The 15,828-nt window shown below is 41.4% G+C and overlaps 1 protein-coding gene across 2 annotated transcripts in view; it reads right to left on the reverse strand.

Annotated features, from left to right (window-relative positions):
- Positions 1–15,828, reverse strand: part of LOC138261172 (BTB/POZ domain-containing protein KCTD5) — a 195,054-nt gene that overhangs the window by 146,258 nt on the left and 32,968 nt on the right. For both annotated transcript variants that reach the window (XM_069209884.1, XM_069209885.1), the window contains exon 2: positions 1,831–1,939. In XM_069209884.1, coding sequence (XP_069065985.1) covers positions 1,831–1,939 — 109 coding nt within the window. The remainder of the gene's footprint in view (positions 1–1,830; positions 1,940–15,828) is intronic.

Below are 15,828 nucleotides of genomic sequence, written 5' to 3' on the forward strand. Positions count from 1 at the left end.
GTGACTTTCTTTAAGAATTTGGGGCCACATGTAGGTAGGTTCAGATTTTGCGACCCGCAAATTGCGAGTCAGAGCGAGTCGCAAACCCGAATGTAGGATGGTGTCCCTGACACCATCTGTGATTCGCAAGGGCTTCGCAAATACCCACCTAGTGAATAATCATGAGGTGGGTCGCAATTTGCGACCCCCTTGCGAATAGCGGCCCTCACAGGGATGGTGGCCTGCTCGAGACAGCAGACCACCATGTCTGTGACTGCTTCCTTAAAGGAAAACAAGAAGCATTACAAAAACGAAAAATTAAACGTTTTCGTTTCATTTTTTTTTTTAGAGCAGGCAGTGGTCCGCAGGACCACTGCCTGCTCTGAAAAAATGTTTACAGTGACATTCACAATGGGGAAGGGGTCCCGTGGGGACCCCTTCCCTTTTGCGAAAGAGTTAGCACCCATTTCAAATGGGTGCAAACTGCGATTGATTTGCGCCTGCGTTCGCGGTCACAAAACAATCCTACATTGCACTGCGAGTCACAATTAGGAAGGGAACACCCCTTCCTAATTGCGAGTCGCAAACCTGTTTTGCGATTCGGTAACCAGGTTACTGAATCGCAAAACTGGGTTTGTGCATCGCAATGTGCTTTTTGCACGTCGCAAACAGCGAAAGTCGCTGTTTGTGACATGCAAAAAGCTATCTACATGTGGGTCTTGGTCCCTAATTAGGTCTGGTGTTAACAGACATTTTGTTTAATAAAAACTTCTATTTCTCTGTCTTTTGACTGGCTTTACTGTGAGTGATTGCATTTTGCTCTGCCACAAGGAGCATATTGGCACACAAAGTAGTTTTGTTTAGTGTCAGGAACTACAGTGGCAATCAGTGACGTAACGAAACTGGAGGGTGCCCCTTTCCAAAGAACATGGAGGAGCCCCCTCTCCAGACTCACTCAGGGCAGGTGCTGTGCTGAAGGGGCTCCCTGGAGGGCGGCTGCGGGGCCTTTATTATGCCACTGGTGGCAACGTGTGCTTTTAGAGTTCAAAAAATGTTGTTTTTTTTTTGCCAGTGTTTGTTACAATGTTGAGTGCCTGGTAGCTCCCACATCAATAAAGTGTTACAAAAGCCATGTCAAAACAAGACACGCATTGATGAACCTAAAAGACTTATAAAAATGTCAGATCAGTTGGCTTTGTCAGTGTTTGTTTATTTTCATGCTTCCCATATTAGTGTTGAAAATGGTTACACTGATTTTCCATTAGAAATATTTTTGGGAAATACTAGCATGCATCAACACATTTTACTAAATGACACTTCATTTGCATCTAATCAGAGAGCATTCTGGGAGCATTATACTTAGCCTCATAGCCTAAAGTTTTCAAACATGTGTATACATTTTTTTTTTTTGTACTGGAACCAACCTCAGTAGTGAAGTGTGACCTTAAAACATTTATTTACAGCACTCACCCTAATAATGAAGGCTTTCAAATAATGAACCATAAATACAAGTTCGAACAGCATTATCTTTTGGAAACACATTACCTCAACTGCAGAGAGTTCCACTCTCTGTAAACAGGCAGCCAAAGGGTTTGTGCTGCAGAGGGTTAGGCCTACTTGTCTCAAGGACAAAGTAAACATAAAAACTTGTTGCCCTGGACCCCAAACAAGATGTCCCGGGTTAGCACAACAACTTAGGAGAAAATGCCAAATGTAACATCTACTTACATAAAGGAGCTTTAATGAAAAATAGTCATGCACTCATTTTTAATTTACTACTATAAAATGATTTAGAAATTATTATAAAAAAGTATTAACAAAACAATTTGCAGCTCAAATTGTTCAGCATACCTTCTTCCGCTAGATCTTTGTTAATAACTAGCTTTCCATGCCTCAAATAGTTCAACACAGGTCCAAAGTAGGTAGCATCTCGGTCAATTAAATAGGCACCAGTTTCGTCCTGTAACAAGAGAAAAACAAGCTCAATTGCAGCATAATTCGGTATTGAAAACTGTAAAGCTAAATTAAAGACATAACTGTTGATGCATAATACTTCATCATAATCTAATGGTTTTGAGCGTGGCTCCTTTTTTATTTTAGGTTATACTTGCTGTTGCTATGTAATCATGGGCTCTTATGAAGGGAAATATTTGTGCTATCACTTTGTCAAATAAAAATACAAGAGGCAAACAACAAATGACAATTCTCAAATGTAAAGCGTTAGAGAGCCTAGTGCAATTTACTGTTTCAAAGAAGGAATAGTTCAGTATTTTACATTGGTGTGAGTGTCAACTGCTCATCACAAGATGTTTATCAATCTCATTTGCTTGCTTATTCATTTTTATTATTTCTTTTTAATCCCCCGGAACAGTGCTTCCTAAACTTTAAAAACGCCACCCAGTTTTCAGAAGTACAAACTTACGCAAACCACCTTGGCCTTCAAGGGTATTTTTGGGGTGTAACTAAAGCATATTGTACTGCACTGTCATTTACAGAAAGCACAATTTTCCACTGAAACGGTCACTACATTGGCACATACAGTTTTACTAAAAACGATATTGCACAAATGAAAGTGTGGTTGTCTGGTTTAAATTAATTTTCAACATTTGTGCATGACTAAGTGTATTGCTTTGTTCCTATTAAATAAAACTTTTTATCACAATCACCACAAATAGTGCTTTACTTTTGCTTTTCTAACTGCTAAATGTGTACAGTTAATTTGCAGATATTTACTTTGTTTGAAAAAAAAATGACATCCTACAGCTCTTCCTTTCACACACTGCACATCAAAAATGTCACATAATTCACTATGCTTTTCTTTCTCCGACAGCAAAATGAGGTGTTTGTAAAAGCGCATCACCATAATAAAAACATAAGCAGCTACTTGTCAGAAGACAGTCTGACATTTGACCCTTGTCTTTCACACGCAGCAAATGTGACAATATAAATACGATATTTAAAGACATCTTTAATGCTTGGACTTTCTCCGACCCATCGATTATCTGCACACGACTCACCTATAGCTTGTGAAACACTTCCTAGGAACATAGTTTTCTAACATTCTCTCTGGATAACAGTGCCACTACTTGCACAGAGGGAATTATTTTGCTTTGCAGTCAGCAATCCATAAAAGCTCAATCGATGGAGTGCACTGCACTTGCTTTAACCATCCAATGAACAAGGTTTCACAATTTGGAACCTAAATTGTATTCCACTCAACAGTGTGTACAACACTTAAACCGTTCACTAGCTGAGAAAGGAGTAAATGCAATTTTACAATCAGGGACCCAGTGAGGGATCCACTAGGATGGAAGAACCAGAACCACTTGGCAGAACCCTCAAGCATCCGAGGGGCTTTGGAGGGTAGGGCAACAAACTTGCCATCTGGATATTTGGTGCAGTGTTAGCCAGATTAAGAGAGGCAATTATGGCCTGCCAGCGTGAGTGAATACCTAGCTTACTCCATTCAGGCTGCAGAAGTTTGTTACTCGAGTAAAAATGATTAGGTGCAGACAATGTGTTCAAAGGATTTCTCATACAGACCACAACCCCTGCATTTTGTTGATTTCAAAGGTCAGAACCATCTAGCAAGGCGTTAAAAAAAAAAAAAAAAAAAAAAGAAGCCATTCCTCGTGTCTAAGTGCCACAAATCTTGCCTTCTGATTTTCTGAACGGGTACAAGCCAAAAAGCCAAACAACTGTCCACTTGCACTATCCATGTTACTTTTACTGCTAGTCTACGGCTTTTGGCATCCGCTCCCGCAGGGCTTTACTTTGACTTGTTATGAGGTCACAGCAGCTGTAATCTGCAACAAGGAGGCTTTTATTATGAAATAGCTTTTTTTGCACATATTTTATTTTTGTTCAATTTACTGCTCCATGATGGTTTTTATAGTCTTGGAAAAAGTCATGATGCATGCTTGGCACGCAGACGCTATCATGCTGTTAACTGTTGTAGCTTTAAGCGTGCACACAGTTGTTTTTTTGCTGATCCTGTTCAGCATCAGCAGTAACTATTTTTCCCTTGTTTTTTTGATGTGGAGTATAAGGGATGCGAAGGGGGAGGGAGGTTTGGGGGTCAAAGGTTGAGAAGTTGGAGTTAAGTGCCATTCATGCCCCTGAAGATTGGAAGGTGGTGGAATCTGTTAATAGGCCCAAAAAGAGGGAGAAAGATTAATGGGCCTTAACAGGAGGGAAGGCAGGGGGTTAAGAGTCCCCATGTCAGAGGGAAGGGTTAAAGGACTTGAGGAATTGTCTTAAGGTGACAAGATAAAGGAGACGTTAAGGGTTCGTGATAATGGTTACAGGGTCTAAATTTGGGGCCCTGGAAGAGGTGTATTTACAGGTTATAAGCAGGGTGTGAGGAACAGTTCAGGACCATTTAACAGTCACTGACCAGACTCTAGAGTTATGATATTCATAGCAAAGGATTAAACTGTCTACTTTGTCAAAACCAGTACTTCTTATACCTCTTGAGATTACTGCCTGGCTAGTGGTGCTCCTCAGTGCTCTAATTTTTCAAACATATGCATTTCCTCCTGACCTAAATTAAATCCTTTAATATTACTTGTTAGTCTGTTCTTCTCCTGGTTTGCTCCGCTCCGACGATAATGCTTGTTTCAGGGTTAATTTGAAGTTGATCATGGTTCCAAGGCTGAGTTGTAGTGTCCTGATGTTGAGATTAAGTCGACAGCCCTTTCTGAACCAAGGTGCACTTTCAAGGCTAAAGACTGCTTAGGAGCAGTGCTGACTGCCTAAGCCTTTTCGGAGGCAAGACAGGGCTCTATTCGAGGTCAATCCTCAGAGAAAAGATTAAGTAAAGGTGGTACTTGTAAAAGATTGTTTATTTTTTTTAATTTATTTTACACTAAAAGGTCTGGCAGGCTAAATAGGTCGATTGTTTGTGGTCATTCAGGAGACACAGGTTGTAGAATGTTGGTCTAAACACTAGAACTTATGATTGCAACTGGGAAGAAATTCAAGGCAGGTGTAATCTCCATACTCTTCACCCGACAAATCATCCAAATGTGATCTGTCCGCATTAATTTGATCCAGGTTTTTTTCTTTTTTTCCAAAGCTTTGAACTGTCAATGCGTTCGTGAGTTGTGGGTATAATTCTGGTATGTTGATACAAAATGTTTGGTCGATAGCACAACATCCTAAGGGTTCTTCAAGAAGGGTACAAATAATGTCATGGAAAAGAAATAATCCAAGGTGGAATCCATGACATGGTGCATTGTGAGTATAAGAATTAAAAATATCAAAATTGAAAACCTGACTTCAAAGAAAAACAGCCTGCAATGCCCATGCTGAACATCAGATAGTAACTGTGTGCAGTGCATGTGATCAGAAGCGCATGCTGAAAACCTAAAATCACCTAAAATTCAGGAAGGTCCAAAAACAGGAAAAACGTTACCAATATTTTTGCACCTCAAGGAACCCTGAACGGATCTGAAAAAAAAAAAAAACACTTCTTGACCTGCAATGCATAGGGCAGTAAAGCATGCCCTATACGAGATATTCCATCCATAAGGTATATTTCCAACAAATATTTTGCGCTAAGCATGTTCTCTAATGTCCTATGGCAAGAGTTTGGTCTAGTGGGTGAAGTTATGACAATCATGCTCCTTTCGAAACACTCAACCGTATCCAGTTAGGACAGTCTGAATGAGCGAATCCCACACTAGTGGCTGGTGTGTACTACATAAATGCTAGAACCTAACCAATACCAATAAAAAATATATCTGCCTAAATTTAAAGTAGAGCCTTTAGTGAAAGCAATCTACGAAGCACTTGCCTACATAATAGCAAGCAAATATGAACAGCAAGCATCGGTTCAACCTTATTCAAATTTTCATCATACTAATTTCCATTGCAAAACATTTTCCAGTCTGAAATACACAAGGATCTAGTTTCTTTGGACAGAAACAAAAACTACCTTAATTTTAAAACAGACTAGAGTACTGAAAAATTAAGTTTGCCACCTTGTATGTCCACATGCACGTGTTAAGCTGCTCATTTCCTATGCTGCAAAAATATTTTTGATACAGATAACTGAATTACGTTTACACAGTACAATTCAAACGGTCTTACTGCACTTGTTTCTACAATGTAACAACATTTAGCATTAAAAGCTGTGTGCAAAACTCTGATAATTCTTTTCTGCAATTGAGGTCTTTCAAAGCACCTACCTTTGACCAAGTCATAAAGATGTAGATTTTACTACTAGTCAAAACTACTAATTTCATTGACCTCAGAAATGAATGACTCAGTCTTCTGCACGCCCCAGTGTTGGGTTCAACTTCTTAACTCCCTAGCAATCTTAGAGGCTTATGTGATTTATGTAAAGTGGGTCACCGAGTTTAACCCTATTAGTGCAGGTCAGCCAATGGCCGATACACATACACCCCCCCTTCCCTCCCTGGTGCGGGCCACAACCATTGGCAGACACCAGGGAGGTCTAAAAAAAAAAAAAAAGTGCTTTTCACCAATGGATATATAGATACATATCTATTTTTTAATACCCTTGGGAGACTGGGAAGAGCTTCTTCCCTCCCACCCAGGGATGTCAGAGCGCTGAGGCGCACTGACGTCACTTTTTCCCCACAGGAGGATCAGAGGACAAGTTAAGCATGCTCGCCCCACTCCACTGGGAGGCATCCATGGAAGGGGGTGGGAGGAGGGGTGGGGATGTTGAGTACCACCCCTTTCCATCAATGGCTACCTGGCACCTTTTCCTTGCCATGCCATTTATCGCAGCGGGGGCTGGCATGGGGGGATTTAAAAAAATACAAATAAAAAACAACAAATTAAAAAAAAATGTAAAGGATTTAAATGGCAGGTCGGCCAATTTCTATATAGGAGTAGAGCTGTTCAGTGAGCTCTACAAAGCTGGTACTATGGCCTGCGGTACAGTTTGTTGTAACCGCAAAGGATTTTAGCAGGAGCTTGTTTGCAAGAAGCTACAGAAATCCAGAGTACTGTGTTGTGTTTCAACTAACTGCTTGCAGTCAAGTTCTCAGATAACTGATGTATACATGCTCCCTACAACTCATGACAGCTCTTCATCCCCCACCCCCACCTCCATCACAGTTTGGGATCAGATGGTCAGAGTCCACAAGCCCTCCTGTATACTTGATTACAATAAGTTCATGAGCGGAGTGGACAAGAACCACCAGGTTCTTCAACCATACAATGCATGTCGTAAAGCTCACACCCACCTGATCTAAATGGCAACATGCAATACGTATGTTGTTTATTGTCAGACAACCACATGAACACTGGTCTTTCCTTGACTTCCAGTTATCTAACTTAAAGCCTCACTGCTGCTATATAAGCAGCAGCCTCCACTTCATATGTTCTGGAGAGTGTGGCAAGACTGCAGGAGTCACTTTGCTGTTCACATTCCTAAAACACTCAAAATGGATCAATGATTTTGTGAATGAGAGTTGTGTTTACTGTCCCCAGTGCCCATCTCAGCCAGGCCTCTGTTTCCCTACTTGCTTTACATTGTATCATACTAAAGTAAACATCTGGGAAATCAACTGAGGTGGAGCTGTCGTAGGGTAATCCTTTCAGTGACTGTGCATGGATACCAAAAGTCAATGGGCCACTGCTTCGTTAGGCAAGCAGCCACAGAATTTTTGTTCACCTACTTCAGGAAATCAGGGACTTCCTTATGGCTTGCTTGACACCTTTATCCACCATGAGCACATAGTAGGTGTTCTGTTCGATTAACATGCATTATAGTCTCCACACTGCATATACTACTGGACAGAACATATGCCACAGTCACGTAGAATCCTGTGAGGGAAAATGTTAAATGTGTGACTGAATTTTGAAGTGCTTGTTAGGGAACTTATCTATGCCACACAAGGACTACCATGATTACTAGCGAGAACCAGAGTAAGTTTAATAAGTCAAACAAATGTCCAGTGGGACATATTCACCAACATTTCTACTTGTTTGAAAGTGTGCAAACTCAATTTGTAGCTTCACTTTAAAAGCAAAGGTAGAAGTGTTGGTGAATGAGTCCCACAGGATATTTGACTTTTTACTTTAGAGACCTTAGAATGTATTCACCATCATGTCTGTCTTAGTTTCAGTTTCATTTAGTGGAGAAGTGTGGCACAATGGTTAGAGCGGCAGACCCTGAAGCCGAGATCTGGCTCAAGACCAGGGTTCAAGTCCTGCTTCGGCAGGTCTTGGGCTCAATTCCCTTGGACCAGATAATTCTTGCCTCGGTGCCTAATCTAATTAATGAGTTCCACTCTGCAACTCTGGGCAATAGCTTGCTTAATCTCCACAACAGCCCCAACAGCACTTGGATGCCTGGCTTCACCCTGGGGGTGCCCAGGAGTGGGCACCTCACAGGGAAAAGCCAGGAGTGGTTCCATAGCGGTATGAGTACAGCGCCTTGAGACCCTAACGGGCGAGTAGTGCGCTATACAAGTGCAAAGTTTACAGTTTTTCAGTGGTAGATATGTTCGCTCAGGTCGAGAGATAGACCCCCCCCCCCGCAACCAGGCATACTCAGACACCTCCAACTTGCATTCACAAACTGGAAGGAGTTGGACTTGGCACAGTAAGTGTGCTGATGGCGCATGAAAGATGTTTTCTTGAGCTTCAAGTAGCTAAGGCCGGAATACATTAGTATATGTACACTTGGCAATTATACAGAATTAGTCAGGACTGATAAGGACAGGCATGAATGGGTAAGAAAAGCTAACGGTAGGTGTGCTTTCCCTGGGATATTGCACAAGTAGACGGCAAATAGTAAAGGTTGTACAGATGCACATCTACCTCTATGGATTCAAACCCATTAGTGGCACCCTAGCACTGAAGAACAATGACACGTATGGGTCAGTGTTTGACCTGCTTGCCATGTTCATCCTCCATCAGAACTTAATAGATTTTCAATTTACTGAATGATAAGTGCCTCAGTGTCATAGCACTGCACATAACAGTGGCTGGGACATATGCTACATTCTCACAGACTACCCTGTGTGCTAAACACTACCCTTCTTCATAGTTTGACATTTTCTTTAGGGAATGTTGTGAGAATTCCCCAGCATGTCTGCCTCTGCTTCAAAGGTAGATATGCTCGCTCAGTTAGAGGGATAGGCCTCACAATGAATACTCTGAAACCCCCAACTTGCGCACACAAACTGGAAGGAGTTCAATTCAGCACAATGAGTACACTACAGGCACATGAAAACATGTCTTCCTAAGCTTTGTGGCTGTCATGGGAGCCTTTAGTTAAGGTTCTTTACACATGCCTTCGGTAATGTTCAGGAAGGAGGTAGTTACTTGACAAGTGGTAAAATGCAGTAAAACTTGTTCCATCCTGTGGTGTATGAATATGATGGGCACTTGTCTGGCAGCAGTAAGTTGATGTGAGTGCAGTGATTGTTTGGACAGAACTCATGACCAGCGATATGAAAGTTGTGCATACATGGTGTGTGAATGGACCATAAAGCGTTGGTGCCTTGAAGGGGCTTTATGGCTCATCTTCAGAAGGTTTGGTTTCAATATCCAGATATTCAAACATGTATTCATGCTTTGAAACCATAATTTCTGGAGATGCTAAAACCAACCAGTGAGAGTGGTGGATTAACTAACATACTAGTACCAGGGGAGTCCTAGGTTGCAGGACTAGCATGGCTCTCACCAGTTTTCGTTCACCCAGAATCCCCTTGAAATCACAAACTTTGCTTAAAAACATTTTCCTTGCATTTCCACAAGGGAAAGTCCTGGAATCTGCATGCAGCCACACATTTTTTACCATCCAGAGTTCCCCTAAGTCTCAAGAAAAAAAACGTTACCTCACTTGTGTAGGTGGGCAAGTGACTGCGACAGGGGAGTGGCCAAAAATTGTTTTGGAGACATCAAAAACACCCATCACAAAACAGCCTGGTTTTGTAAGATGGTCACCTGTGTACTTGGACCTGCACTCTGCAGCCATACAGGGAAACCCACCAAACTCTGACATTTCTGAAAAGTAGACAACTGGGGCAGACCACAGAGGTGTTTCGTGTAACTACAGGAATGTGCAGGGATCCGCAAAATTCCTACCCCCCAGTGTTTCCCCACTTGCCCTGATAAAAACACAACCCCAAATTGTGTGTCTGTATTTAGTGCTTGTGTCAAGAATTGATCACTCCAGGGTCAACAGTAGCCCTCATGCAAGGACTACCATTGGGCCTTGTGTGACCCATTCCTGTCACGCGCTTTAGACCCCCTTTTTTTTTTTTTTTTAATAAATCACGACAAGTTGGGGAATGCTAGGTGCCAAGATGTGGATCCATGTAATTTACTTCACAGAAACCCCAGGAAAAATACTGTTTTTACTCAACGTTTCACCTTTGCAGGGTATTCTGGGTAAAACAAAAATAAAATAAAAAAAAAACTTTAAAAAAAGAACACTTTGGGAATCCACACAAGCCACACCTCCGTGGATGCACCTGGGTGTCTGTTTTAGAAGTATGTTATTTTGGTAGTTTTCCCTAAATGGTTCCAGATCACAGGACTATTAGTACACTCACCTCCGTTATCACCAGAGTACAGTTGGGCCCTTCTCCGTTGCGGGCATTCGGCCTACCCACACAAGTGACGTACCATTTTTAATCGGGAGACTCGTGGGGAATGTTGGGTGGAAGGAAACTTCTCTCCCCACAGATACCAGAACTTTGCATCGCTGAAATGTGAGGAAAATGTCCTTAGACAAATTGAGGTTTGCAGAGGATTCCAGGTGACAGAACATGGTGAGGGCCACACAAATCCCCCCATTCTGGATTCCCCTAGGTGTCTACTTTTCAGAGTTGATAGGTTTCTCTGGGTGTCAGAGAAGCTAGAGCCCAAAATTCATAGCTAGACACTTTGCAAAAAAATCATCAGTTTTCATTGGAAAAAATGTGATGTGTCCATGGTGTATTTTGTACATTTCTATCAAAAACCAAACCACTTAATGGTATAATTCATCACTTGTTGAAATTATGCAAAATAAAATATTGATTCATCCTACTTATTTCGCCAATGTATTAACATAAATTCTAAATCATAATTTTTTTAATTTTCATATTGTTAAGACTTGCATGGCTCTCACCAGTATTTCTTCAGCCAGAATCCCATCTATCACACACTTTTTTTTTTTATTAAAGCAAAGAAAAACATTTTCCTTGCATTTCCGTGAGCGAAAGCCCTGGAATATGCAGGGAGCCACAAATTTACTACCAGCCAGTGTCCCCCCAAGTCTCTCGAGAAAAATACTGCCTCACTTGTGTGGGTGGGCAAGTGGCCACAACAGGGGAGAACCCAAAAATTGTGGAGACCTCAAAATTATCTATCACAAAACAACCTGGTTTTGTAAGAGGGGCACCTGTGTTTTTGGTCCTGGGTTTGGCGTCCATATAGGCAAAACTAGTAGTTCTGAAAACTAGACACCTGGGGAATACAGGTGTGGGTTGTGTGGAATCTGCTTAAGTTTTCTTACCCAGAATACCCTGCAAAGGTCAAACATTGAAAAAAATATGTTTTTACCTGCATTTCTGTCAAACTACAGGAATGTGCAGGGCTGCACAAAAGTCTACCACCCAGAGTTTCCCCACTTTCTTCAATTAATTTGAGGGTTTGGAACATTCACTTGGAGATAACTAACTGTGCCACAAGTACAATGGTTTTGCATTTGTGATGGTGGCTTCATAGATGCTAGCATGGCAAAGTGGAGGTTTGCCGCTGTAAAATGTGTCCAAACACACTGACTAATCCAAGCCTCAAAACAGGGAAATCTTCACTCCATCTCTGGGCTTTGCAAGTGTAAACATCCATTAGGGACACAGCCTGGCAGCCTCTGCACCTATTCCAGAAACTCGCCATCACTGGTACAGGGGAATAGACAAACAGCATGACAGCTCAATCGCATCAGACAGCATTCTGATGCGATTGAGCAGAATATCATGAGGTGTATTTTAAGCCGCGGATAAATCTATAAGATTCATTCCTGCATCAAATGTCAATTTTAAGGTGTTCACCACTTCCAACAAAGCAGATCCAGTGAAATGCTTGGGGCGAAAACCTGACTCCCGCGGGTGAAGTACACGGATGTTTTCTAGAAAAGTAATTAATTGGGAATTAACTAATATTTCAACAATTGCTCATTGCAAACAGAAGTGAAACTGGGCTTAAGTTGGTCAGTATTGCAGATCTGTAAGAGGAGGCTTTTTTTTTTAGGTGTTTGACCACTGCCAGCTTCATCACAGGGCTGACTACGTCAACCACCCTATGGAGAACCTGAGTAGGGCAAGGATCATTTGGTGATACTGATTTACAAGACAGACTTGCCTGACGAGACTGGGCTAATCAAATAGTCGGCAAGGCCAGCAAGATTGGAGTCCCTGCTTTTTGGGGCTCCTCGATTGTGAGGTCGGTCATGAAAGAATTTGGGGATGGTAAAGTCACATGGGATGGATCTTACTTTTTCCTTTAAATAGGAAATCTGATTACATAATGCTTGGGAGGGCAGGATTTCGATTTCCAAAGCCCTGGGTTTAAGAAAGGAATGAGCAACCTTAAAGATAGCCTTTTGATCCAATTGAGCTTTTTCAATTTGAGAGTCAAGAATTATTTTTTGGGGCTGTCCTAATCTGCTTGTGATACACTTAGTGCTAGTTGAAATTCCAACAAATATTCTGGGTTGTAAGCTTAACAGCATTTCCTTTGTAATTGCTTACAAAGGAAATGCTGATCAACTAGGGCCTGACTAAACCATGGGGCTGGGAATAAAGATTTCGTCTTTCTTCTTTTTTGAGAAATTACAGGACCTAATATATTAGCAATCTTGGAGATCCACTTATTAAAGGATTCCACATTATTAGTTTCCTTGTAAGTAGGGGTTAGAATTAGGTAAAGTTTTCAGACGTCTAGGATCAGTTATCAACTTACCCACAGAGTTGTAGGGTGGTGCAAGGTAAGAGCAGAGATAGGGTGGCGATCTTGATCCAATTTAACTTTAAATGGAATTAACACGTGGTCTGAACAAATCTGATGAATAGCAGTATGGCCTGATAGATTGAGATTGTCAGAACAAATGCAGTCATAGCCTGCATCATGTGTAGGAGATGCAACTAATATGTGCAGAGTACTTAAAGTATCGGAAAAATGAATTACTTCGGTGTTTTTGGAACATTCTAGATGAAAGTTAGTAACACATGATAGTGAAGTTAGTACACCAGAGTAGCAAGGGAGCTAGAGCTTCCCTCAAAGAGGTCAGAAAAGCAGAACTAGAACTGAGGGGGGGGGGGGGAGGGGGCAGGGGGGGTGTTAGATTAGGCCATCAGCAAGGACTGAGAAAGGCAGAGGTTAAAGGAGAACCGTAAACTTTGAGCCCCCTTTAGGAAGTGGAAATAAAAAGTTTAACACTGAAAAGACTCTAAAAATGATGGTGAGACCACCTCCTCTAAGTCCAGGTCTATCTTGCCTGGAGCCGGTATATCCAATGGGGACTTAAAGGGCAATATCAAGATTGCACCAATCTTTTAACCAAGATTCTGTGACTAAAGTTAAGGTTGTGCACTTCCTGGAAAGGTTTACAAAGGGAATGAGCATTTAGGATCCGTGTATCATACTTGCTTTATGACCTGGCATCACAAGTGGTGGCAACAGGTCTAGCATTCCAAATCAGGTTTTTTATTTTATTTGGTACACAAAAAAAGGACCCCGATATTTGAAAGTCAAACAATGGTGTCAGAGTATGAATTTAACTGAATACAAGCTTTAAAATAAAAAATAAGCCTTTTAGCAAAATTAGTTAAAACCAAATTAAACATTTTTTAAATGCTTCCCACATTCAAGTTTTTCAGCAATATGTGCAGCTTTAACAATAACAGCGCAGAGAAATTCACGCTAGCAGGGACCTCTACAGGTGACTAAGGCTTATCTGCTGCGAGTCATTGGTTGGTAGAAATAGTAAACCCTCAGCAAAAGACAAGCGCGCCCAACATCCCAAAGATGATAAAATAAAAAATATAATAAAAATCAATCAATCAATGGACTAGACACCTCAGTGGGTGTCTCTTCATGAACAGGTCAACTATGCCAAAAATTTATGACTGCGGCTGCTATTAGCGTCCATGATCTTCAGGCAATGTGTGAGATTCTTCCACCGGTTCCAGAGTAACAGTTGTGCAGGCTCTGACTTCATCCTGCGTTTACTATAGGAACTCATTTTACCTTTCAGGTCGACATTATCTTCTTCAAAGTTTGAAGGTGGTTCAAAATGCATCAGTCTAGCTTATAAATATAATAAATATTCCCAAATAGGACCCTTAAACCTCATCCGGTTGCTTTGCAGTGACTGCTAGTGCACAATTGCACCAAGTTTACAGCACTTTGTTTTACACACAATACTCTGCACAATAGAGTTTCAGACTACACCAGAAACAAATTCACTTTTAACTTGCCACCAAGCTGCTTCGCTCTCCTTTTCACTAAGTGGTGGTCCCCAAGATTAACCAATGTAGATGAGAAGATAAAGGTTTCTCTTTTTTGTCAGCTATGCTATGGAACTCTTCCAATTAAAAACTGAGTACTGAATCGCAATTGTTTCACAAAAACAATTAAAATATCGTTATCCCAACTGCCTTTATCCTGGTAAGATACTCAGTCTACCAGAGCCAATTTTGTCTGGGTAACAGCTGCACTACATAAACTCAACTTCATCCAACCTATCAATCCACCTATTAAAGGAGCCATGCTCAAGAAAGGAAATAAGAGGTACACACTTTCCCCAGTTCTTGCAGCAGACTTTATAACACTAACTCTGTCCTCCATTCCAAACTATACATTCACCTATAATTCAGGGCACCCATTAAACTTGGCTCTTCATACAATTGAAATGTCAACATTTTAAACCCACTGACCATAAATCGTAAGGGGTGTGTGTGGGGTGGGGGGGATGACTCACCATTAAAGCCCAAACACTAGGCCTCCAGTTGCACACAGCAGAGGTGAAAAATGGTATACCATATTGATCACCACATTCTTAATGACTGACCTCACCACTGCACCACATAATTACTGGGATTACCATCATGCTCCAATCAGGACACCCAACCAATCTTCAGATCACAGCAACCTAAAGCACATAACAAATGACAAAAGCAGACTCGAACGACCATATTTCAATTAAAGCTGTCTGACATCACATTTCCATTTAAGGTTGCACAAATCCTTACATGCATCCCAATCAGCTCTCTACAGCAACTCTTACTGTTCACCTTTGGAGATCAATACAACATAGGCTACCACTGCACACAAGGACTTTCAAACACACTGTGTAACCTACTGGGTGTGAAGTACAAACTCGCAGCTCAAAGCCTTAGCTTTTCAAAGCTCCCACAACTCACTGTGAACAATCCTGAGACTGCAATGACTAACACCAGCAAAAAAAAAAAACAATCTCCTGTGCACTTCATAAAAAACACTGACTGATGAAGTGAATGACCAAAATACACACCTCACCATAACACTACACATCCCATCACAAAAATAGGCCCATTCAGATTCCATAAACGTCTTGCATCACTGCCATAGTCAAAGGTTTCCTTATTATATGTGGTGAGTACATCATGCTTTGCTTCTTATGTCTGTTCTACATTTGGCATAGTCACGTCTATCAGTTTTATGGATGTGTGTCATAGGCACTTCCTCCACACCTTATACACATCTTGCTATGCCCCACCTTCCTCTTTCAATCCGATCCCTCTGATAATTTATACCCACCCCCTGTGGTGCCTGACATCCTTATCTTTCATCTGACGCACTGCCCTGAGTCTAATACTACTCATCTCCAGC

Source organism: Pleurodeles waltl, chromosome 10, assembly GCF_031143425.1.
Source record: "Pleurodeles waltl isolate 20211129_DDA chromosome 10, aPleWal1.hap1.20221129, whole genome shotgun sequence".
Classification (NCBI taxonomy): domain Eukaryota; kingdom Metazoa; phylum Chordata; class Amphibia; order Caudata; family Salamandridae; genus Pleurodeles; species Pleurodeles waltl.